The sequence below is a fragment of the Salvelinus namaycush genome, unplaced genomic scaffold, assembly GCF_016432855.1.
Source record: "Salvelinus namaycush isolate Seneca unplaced genomic scaffold, SaNama_1.0 Scaffold484, whole genome shotgun sequence".
NCBI lineage: Eukaryota > Metazoa > Chordata > Actinopteri > Salmoniformes > Salmonidae > Salvelinus > Salvelinus namaycush.
In genome coordinates, this window is record NW_024061180.1 from 29,272 (window position 1) to 49,640 (window position 20,369).

At 44.6% G+C, this 20,369-nt stretch overlaps 1 protein-coding gene across 1 annotated transcript; it reads left to right on the forward strand.

Annotated features, from left to right (window-relative positions):
- The first annotated feature begins 348 nt into the window (after positions 1-348).
- Positions 349-18,639, forward strand: LOC120041588 (centrosomal protein of 170 kDa-like). The gene is made up of 19 exons (XM_038986457.1): positions 349-453; positions 811-900; positions 994-1,072; positions 1,423-1,481; positions 2,157-2,352; positions 5,497-5,634; positions 5,842-6,306; positions 6,598-7,019; positions 7,250-7,378; positions 7,767-7,902; positions 8,126-8,251; positions 8,492-9,655; positions 10,194-10,434; positions 10,694-10,811; positions 13,125-13,283; positions 14,211-14,299; positions 14,763-14,856; positions 16,934-16,985; positions 18,335-18,639. The coding sequence occupies exons 1-19, from the start codon at positions 349-351 to the stop codon at positions 18,637-18,639; spliced, it is 4,167 nt and encodes a 1,388-aa protein (XP_038842385.1).
- Positions 18,640-20,369: the final 1,730 nt, after the last annotated feature.

Genomic DNA, 20,369 nt, shown 5'->3' on the forward strand with positions numbered 1-20,369 from the left:
AAAATGTTTTAATAAAAAGGGTAATGATTGTGTTCCCTCCATTTACAGTTGGCTGTTATGACTGGTTGTTCTAACTAACTGATACTGACCGTGGGCTCTATTCAATCTGTATCGCTGAAGTGTTACAGATTGCGTGATCGAAATTTAAAGGTAATTTCCCATTGGGCCGAGATATGTAGCGGTTACCGTGACTGCAGTCTCCGCTAACGCGGGGAACATTGCCTTTAAATTGAATTCACGCTGTACCGTTGAACTTCCGCGATACTGATTGAATGGAGCCCCTTGTCTTCTTACACAGGGTGTCATAGGGGTTAAAGGTGAGCAGGTGTGGCAGTGGGCGTGGCAGAGATGAGTGTCTCTTCCTGGTTCCTGGTGAGTGGCGGTGGCATGAGGCACCGCCTCCCCTGGGAGATGATCTTTGTTGGTCGGGACGACTGTGAACTCATGTTACAGGTAAATCATATTTAGTATTGTAGCGAGTCTAGAACGGAACCCGAACCCGGGTACTGGAGAATGTCAGTCCAACACTGTAGCTGTTATGCCTAAACTGTACTACCACTGCTAATGTTATGGAGGTGGGTCGATGAACCACTCTGGCATGATGAGTAACCTGAAGACGTGCGGTAGCTCCCAGACCTGATCTCTAGGCTTTAGCTCGGCGGGCTCACACAGTCTTGTCAAGAGACCTGGGTTCGAATCTAGTGGGTCACACTGCTGCAGGTGACTGTTGGACCCAATGTAATCTATGTAATCTGGATTATAAAGAGATTAGCAGGATTATATTGATTTACTGGATTATTGTGTCTTTAGTCCCGCAGTGTGGACAAACAGCATGCCGTAATCAACTATGAGCCAACCACGGACGAACATAAAGTCAAGGACCTGGGGAGCCTGAATGGGGTAAGTAAGATTTGAATAAATATGATTATGAAATGATTCATGTGCTTCATAAACTGTTCTAAATTGCTAATAATGATATTCCTTTCCTTCCAGACATTTGTGAATGATGTCAGAATACAGGAGCAGGTGTATATCACTTTGAAAATTGACGACAAGTTGAGGTTTGGATATGATATCCTGTCATGGTGCCATTTTGTCTTTGATGCTTAGCATACATTAGTTCATCTGAATTTCATCAATACCAAATGAATGAGAGCGACAAAAGAAGGACTTCAAGGCCAGAGTACGGGTATATAAAACTGTAACATAATCACTCTTAATATACTGCCTGAAAAATCATCTAACCTTTAAAATTTTCTGCTGTGACTAATGCGTAATAGATTAGCATATCTGTTTCTTGACTGTACGTCGCTCTGAATAAGAATGTATGCCGTTAAATTACCAAAATGTTAAATATCTGCGCTATCTCCTGTAAAGAGCTGAGCCTGTGCTGTACAATCACCTTTCCTTAACCTGTCTCACATACCAACCTGTTCACCGTGGTGCGAGGAGAGCTCCATGTCCCCGAGGAAGCACTAAAGGTTGGTTGAACAGTAGGCTACAGAAATAGCTAGTTCTCTTTCTGTGTTTCTTATCATCCTATCTCCTCGCCTTTTTCTCAACCATATTGGAGGAGAGGTTCCAAGGTCCCTCCCCTCTGACTTTCTTCGCTAATCCATTTTGAGAAGGAGGCGAGGGGAGAGGATGCGAGGACTCGAGGAAATATGAATTGAGAAAGAGCCCCAGTCAAATATGCTTACAAAGTATTATGAAAGAAAAGCCTTGAGAAATGCCTTTTTCTGCTACGTTGGTTGATGCATGTTTAATGGAGATTATGTTCAGTCAAGAATGGCGTCAGTTTCTGCTGCATGTAGCAAAACCTCACTGCTTTGTTTTTAATGACAAAAACATACTTTATGAGGAACTTGGTGATACATTGTTCAGATAGGTCTAACTTGAGTTCTACATGCATAAATTACTCCGATTTTGCGTGAATCATGAACTGATGCCAATTGAGATTTGCACAACAACAAAACATTCTATGCTTATAACCAAGACCGTGACTACTGTATAATTTCACTGATGCAAGGATAGATTGTCCCATGTATGTTGGTGCAAACATAGAAGAGCTCCGTATTAGACTTACCCTTATAATCATACCTCTAATTGTGTGAGCTCATCTCCTCTCTCTGTTGTCCTGTGTCCTCGTCTATCAGCATGAGAAGTTTAATAGTCAGCTCCTGCTGCAGACGGTAAAGCCTCCAGAAGTTGTTCCGGTACCATCCAGACCTGCAGTAGAGGTCAAGGCTGCAGCCGAGGGTGGTTCCGAGGGTGGCTCCGACGGGGCGGTGGCAGTGGGTAGTAAACCCCCTGAGACCAGCAGAGAGGGGGCCGGGGATGACAAGCTGACAGGTGAGAGGGTCTGCACTCTGCATGGACCTTGGAGGGTGACACAGGTGACAGGATTAGGTTAACAGAGATGACAGGACTAGATAACAGAGGTGACAGGATTTTGGCGATGCCACATACCCACACAGTCTGTGCTGTGTTCTGTATTTTTAGTTTCCTACGCTAGGCTGTCACCTAAATGTGATTCTAAAGTGCTCTGACTTGTGGACAAATTTGGAGGTCAAACTGTTCTGCCACAATATGTCTTTTGGGGACTTGTGTGGGTACAAAGTGCTAGTTCGAGTTTGCAGAGGTCGTTGTTTGTTTCTCAGGGGACATTGCGGTAGACCAGTGGTTCTCAAACCCGTACCCCTTCAAACATTCAACCTCCAGCTGCATACCCCCTCTAGCACCAGGGTCAGCGCACTCTCAAATGTTGTTTTTTGCCATCATTGTAAGCCTGCCCCACACACACTATACGATACATTTATTAAACATAAGAATGAGTGTGAGTTTTTGTCACAAGTGGGAAATGACAAAGAGCTGTTATAGGACCAGGGCACAAATAATAATATAATAATAATCAATCATTTTGCTCTTTATTTAACCATCTTACATATAAAACCTTATTTGTTCATAGAAAACTGTGAATAACTCACCACAGGTTAATGAGAAGGGTGTGCTTGAAAGGATGCACATAACTCTGCAATGTTGGGTTGTATTGGAGAGAGTCTCAGTCTTAAATAATTCTCTGCACAGTCTGTGCCTGTATTTAGTTGTCATGCTAGTGAGGGCCGAGAATCTACTCTCACATAGGTACGTGGTTGCAAAGGGCATCAGTGTCAGCGCGATTTGCCAAGGCAGGATACTCTGAGCACAGCCCAATCCAGAAATCTGTCAGTGGCTTCTGATTAAATTTAATTTTCACTTGTTGCAATTTCGATGAGGCTCTCTTGTTCAGATATCGGTAAGTGGACTGGAGGCAGGGCATGAAAGGGATAACAAATCCAGTTGTTTGTGTCATCCGTTTTAGGAAAGTACCTGCGTAAATGCGCACCAAACTCACTCAGGTGCTTTGCTATATCACATTTGACATTGTCCGTAAGTTTGAGTTTATTTGCACACAAAAAAATCATACAATGATGGAAAGACCTGTTTGTTGTCCTTGTTAATGCAGACAGAGAAGAGCTCCAACTTCTTAATCATAGCCTCACTTTTGTCCCGCACATTGAATATAGTATCCCTGTAATCCTAGATTCAGATCATTCAGGCAAGAAAAAACATCACCCAGATAGGCCAGTCGTGTGAGAAACTCGTTATCATGCAAGCGGTCAGACAAGTGAAAATTATGGTCAGTAAAGAAAACTTATAGCTCATCTTTCAATTCAAAAAACGTGTCAATACTTTGCCCCTTGATAACCAGCGAACTTCTGTATGTTGTAAAAGCGTTTCATGGTCGCTGCCCATATCATTGCATAGTGCAGAAAATACACAAGAGTTCAGGGGCCTTGCTTTAACAAAGTTAACCATTTTCACTGTAGTGTCCAAAACGTATTTCAAGCTGTCAGGCATTCCCTTGGCAGCAAGAGCCTCTCGATGGATGCTGCAGTGTACACAAGTGGCGTCGGGAGCAACTGCTTGCACACGTTACCACTCCACTATGTCTCCCTGTTATGGCTTTTGCGCCATCATTACAGATACCAAAACATCTTGACCACCAAAGTCCATTTGATGACACAAAGCTGTCCAGTACTTTAAAAATATCCCCTCATGTTGTCCTGGTTTCCAGTGGTTTGCAGAAGAGGAGGTTAATTCCTTCATTGATCCTTAATTCCTTAATTGATCCCCCATGAACGTAACGGACATATACAAGGAGCTGTGCCAGGCCCGCCACGTCTGTTGACTCATCCAGCTGTAACGCATAGAATTCACTGGCTTGTATGCGAAGCAGTAATTGTTTCAAAACATCTCTTGCCATGTCAGTGATGCATCGTGAAATAGTGTTGTTTGATGAAGGCATTGTCTGTATAGTTTTTTGGACCTTTTCCCCCAGCATTGTCCCTGCCATATCTGCGGCAGCAGGAAGAATTAAGTCCTCCACAATTCATATGGGACTTGCCTGTCCTAGCCACTCGGTAGCTCACCATATAAGACGCTTCTAGCCCCTTCTCATTAATGGTATCTGTTGCTTTTATACACGAAAGTTGTCTTAATTCTCCCCAAAAAACTCCTGTGGATTATTTTTCAAATTGGCATGTTTCGTTTCTAAATGTCTGCGCAAGAGTGAAGGTTTCATCGAGTTGTGAGATAGTACTTTTGCACATATAACACACTGTGGCTGAGGAAAGGCACTACTCCCAATAGAAATGAACCCCAAATCAATGTAGTTCTCATCATATTTGCGCCTCTTCGATGGTCCAACGTCCCTGTCTGATGTTGGGTTCTTTCCCGGGTAAGGAGGCAGTAGCTCTTCGGCTGCATCAGATTCACAACTGTCAGTGTCCATGCTAGCTGGGATAACAACAAATATATAATAACTGATGCTAGCATTGGATGTGCTCGTGGAAGCAGAACAACTTGTGTCGTCGACAGGTGCAGGAGTAGTACTGCTAGTAGTAGCAGTACTACCAGTAGAGCTGGTATGTGTCTCTATGGACGCGGGCCTAACTTTTTTTAACCATTTGTCAATTTTCGAGCAAACGGAATGAGCAGCAGCTATGTTTGGCTACATACAGACCGTTAATGGAATTCCCGTGAGAGAGTAACGGTTCATGTGATTGGATGTTAATTATTTGACTAGGCTACCTGTATTTGACATTATGTTGTTATTTCACTGAACGCTATTTTTGGCAGTGAAACGAGGCTACTCAGGCAAGAAAAAAAACTCACCCAAATGTATAGCCCTGTTGGAAAATATAAATGGACTGTTTGAAATATAAATGGACTGTTTGAAATTGTGCTTTAAAAAAAATATTATTTAAAAAATATATATATATTTTACATGTAAAATATATATATGCGCGTGGGAATACCTGCGTTAGACGACAAACTAGGAGGTTAAACTTGTTCTGTCACAATAGTCTTTTGGTGAACTGTGAGGAAACACAATTTCAGTTCAAAACAAAATCTGTGTTTTTCTCACTGACCTTGTTGTTGTTTCTTTCCCAGGGGACATTGCAGTACTAAAAAGGGGCACCCCTCTGTACGGCCAGCCTTCCTGGTGGGGGGACGGGGACGCAGACGATGAGAACTCTGGGAAGCAGGATGGGACGACAACTGACAGGAAGCAGGAGAGATCTGAGTCAGGTAGATGCTGTCTAGCCTGGAATACAGACTGAAGTTAGCTGTGTTTCACTTTGTCTGTCTGCCTGTCTTTCTGTGTGCCTGTTTATACATCAAAAACCCTACCAGATAACAGTAGACTTTTGCCTTTCTGGTAGCATATGACAGCAATTGAATCTCAAAGTCTAAGTCCTTGTATTACGCCATCTTGATATCTGCTTGAAACGACAGATTATAAAGACCCCAAGGAGACAACAGCCGAGGCCCAGGAGAATGGCCTGTACACCTCAAGCCAGGAGCCAAGTTACTTCGAGATCCCCTCCTATACCAATGAACCCCCCTCCCAAGACACGGAAGGTGCCACCGCCACTAACCCCGCCTCCGGCCCTGAAGCCGTCCCCCAGGGCCACGCCTCCTTCACCATCGACTTTGACCTGCAGGCGTCCAATAAGGTGACGGTTAAGGACCGGGTGGCAAAGGTGGTGCCGGAGGTGAGGCCACGGCCCCCAAAAAAGGGCGCAGGAGAGGAGCTGAGCGCCCTGCAAACGGCCATGGTGGCGGCGGAGGTGAAAGTAGCTGATTGGCTGGCCCAGAACGAGATCCCATTGGCTCGTACGGAGTCGGTCGACAGAGTGGTGGAGGACGACGGGGAGAGCGTGAAGAGTGACGTGCCGGTTCAGCTGAAGAGTCTTAAAGGTAAGACCAACCAACCAATCACCATGAGAATAGAATTTAGATTTTTCCGTCAGCAAGTCCTCTTGCCATTGCATTACATAGCACTACACAGTTATTACACTATGAGACAGTTTCCCAAACACAGATTAAGATTAGTCCTTGATTTGAAAGCATGCTCAATAGATGATCTCCATCGAAAGCGCTTCATAGTCTAGGACTATGCTTAATCGGTGTCTGGGAAACCAACCCAATAGGTTCATAGGATTATATCTGCACACACCAAACGTCCAACCCCCTTCTCTCTCGTTTCAGGTAGTAAACACGAGGACGATACCCAGAGCGACTCAGAGAACGCAGCCGCGCTGGGAGAGCAACGCCGGGCCGCCCTCGAGGACCACTCCAGGGGGCTGTGGGGTGGCCGACTAGAGGGGTCAGGGGTCAAGATACGAGAGGGGCGCGCCAACGTCCCAGAGGGACTCTTTGCCGAAGAAGATAGCCCAGCCCGACGACACAGGTCCTCAGCTTCCAAAATGGCACCCATCGGAGGAGAGTTAAGAGAGAGAGAGAGGACCAAGGATTCCGTTCCTTACCACCGCGACCAACACCAACCGATAGGACTTGGGGAGGGGTTTCAGAATCGCCATGGAGACGACTATAATGACCGGGGGACCTATACCATAGAGATAGAGAACGAAGATAACCAAGAGGAGGAGGCCAGGAGAATGATTGACAAGGTGGGGATGGTAAATAGGACTTTAATGAGCTTAAACTGTCATTTGAATCCTGTTTTATCTGAATAACTATTTTACACAGTCTTTAGTCCCAGAATTGGTGTCTTTTTGTCAAGGGCATGGCCTCGTATTTACTGCAAGTGGTACTGTGCAAGTGCACTAAGCCCACATTATGTTGACCTCTTGATTGAATGTTTGGTTGAATGTTTATTTAAGTCCATGTTCTGGCCCAGGTATTTGGTGTGGAGGACTACCAGGCTCTGTCCAGGGTGGGGGGCTATCCTGACATCCAGAGAGAGAGACTGACCACTCAGAGACCAGGCTCAGGAGACAGAGGCAAGCCTGGACGTATCGAACCAGAGGTAACAGCATTTCTGTCTGTCAACACAGAGACTCTCCATTGCAGACGAGTGAAGGAGTTCAACTCCAAGTCAGACACTACTGTAGATTTGATATATTTATACTCCCAAGATTAAAACAGACTTCACACATAAAGAAAGCTTTCAGTTTGATGCCATTCCTTGTGGAAAGAATAAGATTTTTTATAAAGAAGGATATATGCTCTCAAAAGTGCTGTTTTGCTTGAAGTAGTCCTAAGCATTTTACCTGTAAATAATAGATGTGTACATGCCACTGTGACACTCTGACTAGTAGAATTTGTACTTGTCTTCCCCCGTGCTCTAATCTCTCCCCTTTATGTTGGGGACTGGGTGTTGTTCAATTTCGCTTTCTCCCCTGTTTGTCCTCCAGTCTCTCCCAGAGGAGCTGGTTGTGGGTGGTCCTAGGTGGGTCTCCCAATGGGCTACTCTGGCAGCCAGCCACATCAGGACTGACCCCGAGGGCTCTGGAGCGGAGTCCCATGTCCACTACCACACTGAGGACAGAGGTGCTACTGCTGGGTTTAGACCTGTTCTGAAATTGAAGTGCTTTGCTGTTTTTCAGTTGTTCTTCATTTATTAGTCATACCACTTTTTTCAGTATAAAGTCAATAATAACTAGAATAAAGAAAAGAGTGTTGGGTATTTATATTGCCAATATATGAGAGTTAGACACAGTAGATATTATTGTGTAGAAATGATTATGATTTTTTATACCCTGTCTCTCTATAGCTGAGATCAGTGAGTCCAGTCACTCTGCCTCCATGGCCTCCTCCAGCTATACAGAGCGCAAGAGGAGAACCCTGCCCCAGCTCCCCTCCACCGAGGAGGCAACCCCAGGGGGGAGGAGATCCCCTGGTCCAGCTCACCGCCCCTACGATGTGGGGGAGAAACAGGACACTGAGCTCCAGGAGAAGGAGAACCAGGAGATGGGGAGAGGAGGGAGGACCAAGCCTGGTGGTGGAGGTGGTGGGGGTAGCCAGGCTGGTAGTGTGGGTGGAAGCACCAGAGGAAGTCCGAAAAAAGGCTCTCCAGCGAAGAACCAAGATGCGGGAAGCCGGAAAGAAACTGTGTTGGCGAAACTGCCTCCTCGGCCAGGGAGTAGTGGGGGGAAGAGACTGGATGAGGCACGGAGGAGGAAGAAGGAGATGGAGGAGAAGGCTAAAGAAAGGGAGAGTGCTGGGAAGCCGCTTCTTAGACAAGAGAGCTTTACGGTGGAGAGACCCAGCACCAACGTCCCCCAGGAGCTCATCCCACGGATTGACACGCAAACTGGGGCACGAATACTGACAAAGGAGGGCAGGGTGGATAGTACCACCCGGCAGAAGGACTCAGAGGCGGTGGCTGCGTTTCTGGAGACAACGGTATCAGACCTGGGTGAACCAATTAGCCAGTCCATCGATGGGTCTTTGTCGCCCGAGTCGGATGTGGACACCACCAGCACCGTTAGCCAAGCAGCGGGCGTTGGAGGGCGGAAGGTGGTTCACCAGAAGAGACGTACCCTAACTGCCCAGCAGAAAGAGAGGGAGAAGACGGTGCTGTGTTCCTCCACCAAGGGGCCTACCAGAGCCAGAGATACCCAGGATAGGAAACCCAAATCCAGACCGTCTGGAGGACAAGGGACCCGCCAAGCTGGTCGTGCCTGGACCTCCCTGGACCTAACAGATGACGACGTCAACTCCAACTCCCTCCTCTCCGACTCCCAACCCTCCATACAGGAGGTTAGCTCCCACAGTTCCCACGCCAGAACCCAGGCCGGAAGCACCAGAGTGGAGGCTAGCACCAAGGCTAGCCGGGCTAAAAACACCCAGGCATCCAGCACCACCACAAACACCCTCAGTAAACCTACCACCACCTTGCCCAAGGTGCGGCCCACCCGGTCCTCGATACTCAGACGTGCCCGTTTGGGGGACTCCTCCGATACCGAACCAGCCGACATGGACCGGATGTCCGTAGCCTCCGAGGCTAGCACTGCTAGCTCCAGGTCCGCAGCTCCCGGACCAGGGTTCCGGAGAGGCCTCTCCCGCATTGAGGCCCTGGCCCAGCCCAGGAAGTCCAGGATGGGATCTCCGTCTGCCCAGAGTGACTCAGAGGCCACGGGGGGGCGTAGCCGGGGGATAGGGGCTCGTAGCATTGCTACCGACTACGCCGTCCGACAGGGACTCAGAGGAGTCAGCAACATGGGAGGGATAATACCCAGGGCCAGGGCTAACAGCGCCTCCAAACTACCTGACAAGTCTAAGGGCTACATCACCCCCACAGGTACTGTACTGTCTGATACAGAAGTAGTGTTTCTGAGTGACTGTTCTCTAGTAACTTATCCACCGCAATGTTTGATTTGGTATCATGTTTGTGCTATAGTCTTTTTGTAGGTTCTGTCATTATTGAGCATCTTTATGTACATTTACATGTAAACTCAGCAAAAAAATGTCATCTCACTGTCAACTGCGTTTATTTTCAGCAAACTTAGCATGTGTAAATATTTGTGTGAACATAACAAGATTCAACAACAGACATAAACTGAACAAGTTCCACAGACATGTGACTAGCAGAAATATAATAATGTATCCCTGAACAAAGGGGAGGTCAAAATCAAAGTAACAGTCAGTATCTGGTGTGGCCACCAGCTGCATTAAGTACTGCAGTGCATCTCCTCCAGGGTGCTGAAAAAGGGACGTTTTTTTTTTTACTGAGTTTATGCGTAAAATCTCCTCTCTATGGACAGTTGTGTGTACCTAGTAGTGGTAAAGCCCTCAATCACTACTACTGCTACTGACAAAACATCTTCTCTTGACTCCAGCTGGTGGCCGGTGGCGCCGGATGCCCATGGACTACGCCTCCACCTCTGAGGACGAGTTCGGCTCCAACCGCCACCCATCCAAGCACGGCGGTCCGCGACTGACGCGACTGACCCAGCAGGGTGGCTCCGCCCCTGCCACGCCCAGTCCGGGGGGTATAGCGGCTCTGAGGCAGCAGTCAGCAGGCAGAGAACAGGAGGAGTACATGAAGGACTGGACCACTCACAGTGAAGAGATCGCCAGGTATGGAGGAGCACTCTGTACTGTACATATACAGAGAAACTGTAGGGTCAATTCCATAGGGGAGCAATCTCACTAGACCTATACAATATAATAGGGTCAATTCTATAGAGGAGCAAGTTACTTTGAGAACAAGTATAACCTCAAAAGTATCCATTTTGCAACATTCATTATTTCATTTCATGCACTATATACTCACAATAATACACAATAGAAGTAAAATCAAGGGTATTTAACTGATTCATTCCCTGTATGTTGACAGGATCAGTCAGGACCTAGCCAAAGACCTGGCCATGCTGGCCAGGGAGATCCATGACGTGGCCGGAGAGATCGACTCAGTCAGCCCAGCCGCTAGTGCTGCCACTGACCCAGGAGCCATGGTACTACACATCCCACAATGCAATAATCCCACTTTATGTAGCTGTTGACATCAGTCATGATTTCCCCAAAAGTCTGAGCTACATGAACATATCAGGGCCCATATTCATAAAGCGTCTCAGAGTAGGAGTGCTGATCGAGGAATATGATCTAAATTCTAAAAACTGAGCCTAGATCAGTACTCCTGCTCCTTGTGAATATTGTGGATTTACAGTACCTGTCAAAAGTTTGGACACACCTACTCATTCAAGGGTTTTTCTTTGTTTGTACTATTTTCTACATTGTAGAATAATAGTGAAGACATCAAAACTATGAAATATCACATATGGAATCATATAATAACCAAAAAAAGTGTTAAACAAATCAAAATATATTTTAGATTTTAGATTCTTCAAAGTAGCCACCCTTTCCCTTGATGACAGTTTTGCACACTCTTGGCATTCTCTCAACCAGCTTCACCAGGAATGCTTTTCCAACAGTCTTGAAGGAGTTCCACCATATGCTGAGCACTTGTTGGCTGCTTTTCCTTCACTCTGTGGTCCCAAACCATCTCAACTGGGTTGATGTCGGGTGATTGTGGAGGCCAGGTCATCTGATGCAGCACTCCATCACTCTCCTTCTTGGTCAAATAGCACTTACTCAGCCTGTAGGTGTGTTGAGTCATTGTCCTGTTGAAAAACAAATGATAGTCCCGCTAAGCGCAAATCTGATGGGATGGCGTATCGCTGCAGAATGCTGTGGTAGCCATGTTGGTTAAGTGTGCCTTGAATTCTAAATAAATCACAGACAGTGTCACCAGCAAAGCACCCACCATGCTTCATGCTACACATGCGGAGATCATCCGTTCACCTACTCTGCGTCTCACAAAGACACAGCTGTTGGATCCAAAAATCTCAAATTTGGACTCATCAGACCAAAGGACAGATTTCCACCGGTCTAATGTCCATTGCTCGCATTTCGTGGCCCAAGCAAGTCTTTTCTTATTATTGGTGTCCTTTAGTAGTGGTTTCTTTGCAGCAATTCGACCATGAAGGCCTGATTCACAATATCTCCTCTGAACAGTTGATGTTGAGATGTGTCTGTTACTTGACCTCTGTGAAGCATTTATTTGGGCTGCAATCTGAGGTGCAGTTAACTCTAATGAACTTATCCTCTGCAGCAGAGGTAACTATGGGTCTTTATTTCCTGTGGCGGTCCTCATGAGAGCCAGTTTCATCATAGCGCTTGATGGTTTTTGCAACTGCACTTGAAGAAACTTTCGAAATCCTTGAAATTTTCCGCATTGACTGAACTTCATGTCTTCAAGTAATGATGGACTGACGTTTCTCTTTGCTTATTTGAGCTGTTCTTGCCATAATATGGACTTGGTCTTTTACCAAATAGGGCAATCTTCTGTATACCACCCCTACCTTGTCACAACACAACTGATTGGCTCAAACGCATTTAGAAGGAAAGAAATTCCACAAATTTACTTTTAACTAGGCACACATGTTAATTGAAATGATTTCCAGGTTACTACCTCATGAAGCTGGTTGAGAGAATGCAAGCGTGTGTAATGAACACGATGGGAGACAGAGAGCTGGTTTCAAGCGCAGGGCGCAGCAGGAGTTTATTGGTAAAGAACCACAGGAGGAGGAAGGTAGCTGGGTCCAGGGGCAGGCTGAAGGTCATACACAGGGGGTCCAAAAGGGCAACAGTACAGGCAGGGAAAAGGCTAGTAACGTAGTCCGGAAGATCAGGCAATAGGTAGATAACAGGAAATCCAATAGGCGAAAGTACAGGCAGGGAACAAGCAAAAGGCGTTGTTAGTGATGCAGGCAAAAACAATCATACACGGGAGGATTAACTAACAGGACCACCAGCGCTCCGAATAGAAGTGGGTCACAAAACAAACAATACCTCACAGTGATGGGGTGCAAAGAACTGAACTAAATAGTGTGTGATAATGACATACAGGTGTGTGAACAGGTGATCAGAATTCAGGTGATTGGGATCTGGAGAGTGAGCTGCGTTCAGGGGATCTATGTGTTTGAGAGTGCGAGTTGGAAGCAGACGTTACAGCGTGTGCAAAGCTGTCATCAAGGCAAAGGGTAGCTACTTTGAAGAATATCAAATATATTTTGATTTGTTTAACACTTTTTTGGTTACTACATGATTTCATACGTGTTATTTCATAGTTTTGATGTCTTCACTATTATTCTACAATGTAGAAAATATTAAAAATAAAGAAAAACCTTGGAATGAGTAGATGTGTCCAAACTTTTGACTGGTACTGTATATATCAGAAAACAATTTACTTTGTGTGCTTTGCCCAGTTGGAGGAGCGAGTTTTTGACGATGGCTTGGATCTGAGGAGCGGCCCGTCAACAGAGAGCATTCTGGGTAATAACGTCCGCCCCGTGGAGCTCCGGCCACGCAACTCTAACAGACAGGGTCCCCGCGCCATTCGCCGCCAGACCTGGAACAGAGAGGACGTGAGTTGTTGCCGCTTGAAATCCAAACTAAAAGTAATAATAATTGAAAGTATTTGATTGTACTCTGGTTTAGCCTGGTTTCTAGTTTGTTTCAGCTTGTCTTTATCCAATGTGTGTTTATAATGACAATGGCAACATTACTAGTTTGAGATAAAAAAAAGTTTGAGAAACAGTCGTTAGAGAGAGAGACAAAACACAGCCCAAAAACCAAAAGGACTTGATGTCAATTCCAAAAGGAATTGACCCTATCCCATCAGAAACCTACTGTATTATTGATGAAACAGTGTGTAACTTGAAAAGTTATTCATAAACCAATTAGGCACATTTGAGCAGTCTTGATATAACATTTTGAACTGAAATGCAATGATTCATTGGATCGATCTAAAACTTTGCACATACACTGCTACCATCTAGCGGCCAAAATCTAAATTGTGCCTGGGCTGGAATAATACATTATGGCCTTTCTCTTGAATTTCAAAGATAATGGTACAAAAAAACGGTTGTTTTTTTCTTTAGATTTTCTTTTACCAGATCTATTGTGTTATATTCTCCTACATTCCTTTCACATTTCCACAAACTTCAAAGTGTTTCCTTTCAAATGGTATCATAATAATATGCATATCCTTGCTTCAGGTCCTGAGCTACAGGCAGTTAGATTTGGGTACGTCATTTTAGGCGAAAATTGAAAAAAAGGGTCTGGTCCTTATGAGGTTATTAATAACACATTTATAACTATATTAATGATGGATATGATGCTGGTTTCTGGGAGATTTGGGCAAAAATAAGCTATTGTATATCTAATATCCTCATGGTTTTGTGACTGCATATAGCCTTGGTATCCCTGCCTGTCCTAGTTATTATGCTATTTTAGGTGTTGAAACACCTCTTACATAAGACCTCCTCTTTTCCTTGTTGTTTTCCCCTCAGGCGGTGTTGGACAGTTTACTATTAGCGTCTGTGACCCAGCTCTCTGCACGGATACGCCATTCTGTGGACAAAACAGCCGGCAAAATCAGGTAGGCATCACCTTTCGTCGCGATTCATTCAAAGACAAGGAATGTGAAATAATGAATTCCCTGGTTTTAATGATGAAGTGTTAGGAGTGCTTTATGAGTTTGCAAGTAAACCCAAGCAGTGTGAAATAATAGGCGTTTGACTTTGAAGTCATTTTATTCTGAATACATGCAGCTACATGCTGTGCTTTGAACTGGATCAAATCCGGATAACGACAAGGAAGAGTCAGTAGTGTTGTATACGATATGATGGATTGGATCCTAGAAAATACTGTATCCTAATTTGGATATTATGAATGGCACTTCATAAAGGTTGAGATGACAACTTGAAACATCCATCCTCACTTTTTCAACATCAGAAACCACTTTCATGTTCCCCCTCAAGCCATTTCACACGAATTAAATCACTCAACGTGATCATATAACAGATTTTTTTTTTGTTGATTTTTTTTGAAAACTTCTCCAGGATATTATTCAAAGATAAGGACCGGAAATGGGACGAGATTGAGAATAAACTCCAAGCCGAGCATGACTCTCTACTCCTCAAGACTTCCAGCACGGTAAGGTGCCAGACCCCAACTGTCCTTACCTCACACCTTCTCTCTTGCTGTACCACCCAGCTGCTGTGATAAATGACTGCAGAGGACAGGTGGAAATATTTTCAAGTTCAGGTTTCAAGTTTTATTAGTCGTAGGTACCGGATACACATAGTATACACCGTCCAACAAAATGTGTACTGGCAGGTTCCTTCTGGACGGTGCAACCACAATAAAACTTAATAGAATATAGTAATAGAAACATACAGTTAATGGTTCAGTAGAATAGAATAAACATTTTAGCGTAAGTATAATACAGGAAGGCACAATTTATAGTCCCAATATTTACACGTGTTTTGGGGGAATGGGGGTTGGGGGGCAAGTGTTTCATTTGTGCAGTATTTAGCAGTAATAATAACATTCTGGTAGAGGCAGTTGTGATGTGTGTGTAGCATGAATGTATATGTGTCTGTGTGGGTGTGTGAATGCTTGCGTCAGGGAGTGCGTGTGTGCTAAGGTGCAGAGAATCAGAGCAGGTAGTCAGTCCAGTTCATGTGTTCAGCAGTCTGATGGCTTGTAGATAGAAACTGCTCAGAGCCTGTTGGTATCAGACCTCATGCTCCAATAACGTCTGCCCAACGGTAAGAGAGTGAACGGCTCGTGGCTGGGGTTTGTGGAGTCCTTGATGATGCTGCGGGCCTTCCTCAGGCACCGTGTCCTGGATGGGTGGGAGCACAGTCCCAGTGATGTACTGGGTCATCTTCACCACCTGCTGAAGGGCCTTGCGGTCATAGACGGAGCAATTCCCGTACCAGGTCGTGATGCAACCGGCTCTCGATGGTGCAAGAGAAGTGCCTGGTAAAAATCTAAACACAAACCAGAGAGTGCTTATTTGGGGTGATGATGCAACAAAACTTTGGGACGGTAAATAATTGATGACTTCTACCACCATCTGGGTAGCTCGGAGTAGTTTTAAAGGCCATCATTGGCTGATGGTGCTGTTGCATTAATCATGTCTGTTAAGCCTGACAAACAGCCAGATGTAGTAGGACGACCTAAACAGAAGGTGGTAAGGGGGTGAGGTAAGGACGTGTTTCTCAAACCTGCCCCCCGGTCTGCACAGTCACATTTGTTTAATTGAGATGTGAGTTGGCATCACTTTCTGAATCAAGATAATAAGTCACTTCCTCTCAATTCTGAAAGTATAAGTTATGTTTCTTGATTATAATAAAGTATTTTGATATCCACTTTAATTGATGAGGTTTGACTCTCCCCCCTCCCTCTCTCTCTCGCTCCCTCTTTTCTCTCCCCCTCTCTCTCTCTCCCTCCCTCCCTCTGTCTCTCTCCCTCCCTCCCTCCCTCCCTCTGTCTCTCTCTCTCCCTCCCTCTCTTGCCTCTCTCTCACTCTCTCACTCCCTATCTTTCTCTCTTTCTCAGAGTATAACATAACATTCGACAACAGTATCGAACATCACATCAGAATCAAGTGCCACTCTCGGGTGAATGGCGATAATATGTCCGTCCTGGGATTTGAACCGACAACCTTTCAGTCCCACCTCCCTATATCAGCTATCCCTCATCACTGTCCTCCCGTATTAAAAAGTGTCTCAGAGTAGGATTGCTGATCTAGGATCAGGTCACTCATGTTCATATAATTTTATTAATTATGATCTAAAAGGCTAAACTGATCCTATATCAGAACTTCCATTCAAGCTGGAGGAAAGGAGCAGTTTAATTAGTCAAAAGACTTGACTTATAGTCTGTTGTCGTGGGCGGTCCAAAAAATACTGCCTTGCTCATGAACAAGGTTGTAAATTCAGGCTGAACACAGTGGCTGGCCTTAGGCTACCTCTCAGTGATGTGTCCATTCACTAGAGTCCAAATGGAGGGGATGATTATACCACGTTTTAATTGCTTAAACTTTTCCCAGTAGAAAGCAGGAAGGTAACAAGGGTCAATCTGATGTTGTGGTTGTTGTTGTTTAAGGAAGGTAACAGGTGAGGACATCGATGTCTTATCGTGAACGGTATCCCTTCTTCAATTCCCGAAACAATTTGTGTGTTTTGTTGACCTTTTTGTTTGTTGTGTGGTTGTTTACCAGGAGATCACCACCGTCCTCCAGGATCTGAAGAGAGTGGAGAGACAGTTACTAGGTATGAGTCATACATGATTTGATTTCAGCTGTATATAGTACAAGTCATATAGATATACAGTTAGCATCTGCATAGAGCATCTATATTCATACGTATTTCATCATATCAATCATCACATTTTTATATAAATAAATCTTCCATTCTCTGATTGATTGTTTGCTTGCTTGATTGACTGATTGACAGACCTTCTCCTCTTTGACTGACAGACCTTCCCTTTGACTGACTGATTAACATACCTTCTCCTCTTTGATTGACAGACCTCCTCTTTGACTGACTGATTAACAGACCTTCTCCTCTTTGACTGACTGATTAACAGACCTTCTCCTCTTTGATTGACTGATTGACAGACCTCTTTGACTGACTGATTAACAGTCCTTCTCCTCTTTGACTGACTGATTGACAGACCTCTTTGACTGACTGATTAACAGTCCTTCTCCTCTTTGACTGACTGATTGACAGACCTCTTTGACTGACTGATTGACAGACCTTCTCCTCTTTGACTGACTGATTGACAGACCTCTTTGACTGACTGATTAACAGTCCTTCTCCTCTTTGACTGACTGATTGACAGACCTCTTTGACTGACTGATTGACAGTCCTTCTCCTCTTTGATTGACTGATTGACAGACCTTCTCCTCTTTGACTGACTGATTGACAGTCCTTCTCCTCTTTGATTGACTGATTGACATACCTCTTTGACTGACTGATTGACAGACCTTCTCCTCTTTGATTGACTGATTGACAGACCTTCTCCTCTTTGACTGACTGATTGACAGACCTTCTCCTCTTTGATTGACTGATTAACAGACCTTCTCCTCTTTGATTGACTGATTGACAGACCTCTTTGACTGACTGATTGACAGACCTTCTCCTCTTTGACTGACTGATTGACAGACCTCTTTGACTGACTGATTGACAGACCTCTTTGATTGACTGATTGACAGACCTCTTTGATTGACTGATTGACAGTCCTTCTCCTCTTTGACTGACTGATTAACAGACCTTCTCCTCTTTGATTGAGTGATTGACAGTCCTTCTCCTCTTTGATTGACTGATTGACAGACTTTCTCCTCTTTGACTGACTGATTGACAGACCTCTTTGACTGACTGATTGACAGACCTCTTTGATTGACTGATTGACAGACTTTCTCCTCTTTGATTGACTGATTGTCAGAACTTCTCCTCTTTGAGTGACTGATTAACAGACCTTCTCCTCTTTGATTGACTGATTGTCAGACCTTCTCCTCTTTGATTGACTGATTGACAGACCTTCTCCTCTTTGATTGACTGATAGACAGACCACCTCTTTCATTGACTTAGACCTTCTCCTTCTCCTCTTTGCTCCACAGTGATTGATGTGATGGTGGATCCGGACGGCACCCTGGATGCCCTGACCAGCCTGGGACTGACCAGCCCGCTGACCGACCTGCAGAGGGTCAGTCCTGGGGCAGCGGGGCCCTCCGCTGCGGGTCACCCCCCTGGAGGTAGTAGTGGAGAAGGCCCTTCTAGCAGCACCCTGTCGGCCCCAAGCGGTGGAGCCTCCTCGGGGGCCTCAGGCACCTCTACCCAGGTGGCAGAGAGAGACCTGGGACTCCATGTGAATAATAATCTGCCCTCTAGTGGTGGAGAACAGAACTGTGTGGTTCATAAATGAGGAGGATACTGGATCTAGAACACACTACTAAAGTACAACTACCTAAACACGTGCTTGGAGGGGCCCTGATTGAGGCTCACTACTAGGGAGGATGGTAAAAGACTTGGGGAGATGGGATTCCCACTGGGCACAGACGTCAATTCAATGTCTATTCCACATTGGTTCAACGTCATTTCATTGAAAAGACGTGGAAACTATGTTGACTCAACTAGTGCACGCCCAGTGGGTTGATATGTCCTTCAATGTCTGGACAAACCTCCTGAACATCAGACCTGACCAAAAGAGACGTAAATAAACACTTTTTAATCTTTGTCTATGACATACCAATCCGTTTGTTCATATGAATTGGAGCCAACAGTGAGCTTGTTCTGTAGCTATAACATGTGTATAGAAGGGTTGTGAAAGGATTATGTACTGCCAATACAATCTATGTACCAGTACATGTCCTACAGTCCGTTATCAGTACTACTATATCCATATTCTTGAACCCGTTGGAAAAGTATCGAGAGTTATTTTGCGTTATGGTCTGCTAACTGCACCTGTTGCTGGTTGGTTGATGACTTTTCAGAAGACATTTGATATGATTCCGTTTGTGTTCGACAGTGTTGCCGATTGTGTAACACCGTTTAACTTTAAACACTAAAAACAAATGGTTCTATATAGTGGCAAATAAGGGTTCTTTGGCTTTGGTTCTTTAACCATACTCATAAGGTTCTAAATGGAACCTGTATGGTGCTATGAAGAACCTTTTCCATAAAAAAAGGTTATATATAGAGCCAAAAAGGGTTCCGCTGTGGTTCCAACCCTTTTGGGGGCTATATAGAACCCTTTTTTTATGGAGAATGGTTCTGTAAAGAACCTTCTCAATGTCAAAGGTTTTTTAATTCAGATTTAATAGATATATTATATTGTTAAAATTCCATAGGTTTTATTATTGTTGAATCAGGTGTGCTAGCTCTGGAACAGCTGGGGGTTCCTGAGGAGAGAATTGAGAACTACTTAGTCAACCGCTCTCAATTGACACAAGGCCATACGTGAGTTTGTCACTGGCTATAGTCACATATTGTATCGCATGTAACAGCATAACCCAACAGATTAGATCAACTGAAATTACACTCTCACTCACGGTTGGACAAAAAGAGCTGTTAGCAAACCACACCCCAAAATATTCAAATGAGCCGTTGACTGTTGCCTGATCGACTGTCTGCTTTGTGGTTACAACCCTTTTTGGGGGCTATATAGAACCCAAATAACAACAAACACTAAATGGACACTATGGTTCAGCATTGGAGAATAGAATTCAGTGTCTTTCTGAAAATATTTTTCTGAATATCCTGCCATTATGCATAGCATAGCTCGGCAAATATTGTGAATATGAACATATAGCATACTGTATCTGTTAGCTGACTTGTAGCACTTGCAGCTTGGTGCGCTTGTTCTAATATTACGATTTTTCCACTAAAGAGAGACCAATATTATTCTTTATTTATTCAGATAAAAAGACATAGGGTATGTACAGTGTTATGTATCCATTTAAATGTGTATAATAGGATTATATTATTATAATTCTCCCATCCATGCCTTCCCTTGTGGAGTGATACAGTACGTCTTAAGAATGATGCATCACAGATAGCTGTACTGTATGTTACTAATAACTAACTGCTGTAGGCTAGGTGGTAAAGTAGCTTCCTGAAAAATGTGTTCCCGAAAGTAGTCCCCATATCCAAGGG

Bases quoted from the DNA above. Each gene is read 5' to 3' on its own strand.
- LOC120041588 (XM_038986457.1), top strand. From the start codon at position 349: ATGAGTGTCTCTTCCTGGTTCCTGGTGAGTGGCGGTGGCATGAGGCAC. The intron at 5,635-5,841 runs GTAGATGCTGTC...TTGAAACGACAG, and splicing joins GCAGGAGAGATCTGAGTCAG to ATTATAAAGACCCCAAGGAG. The intron at 7,903-8,125 runs GTGCTACTGCTG...GTCTCTCTATAG, and splicing joins CTACCACACTGAGGACAGAG to CTGAGATCAGTGAGTCCAGT.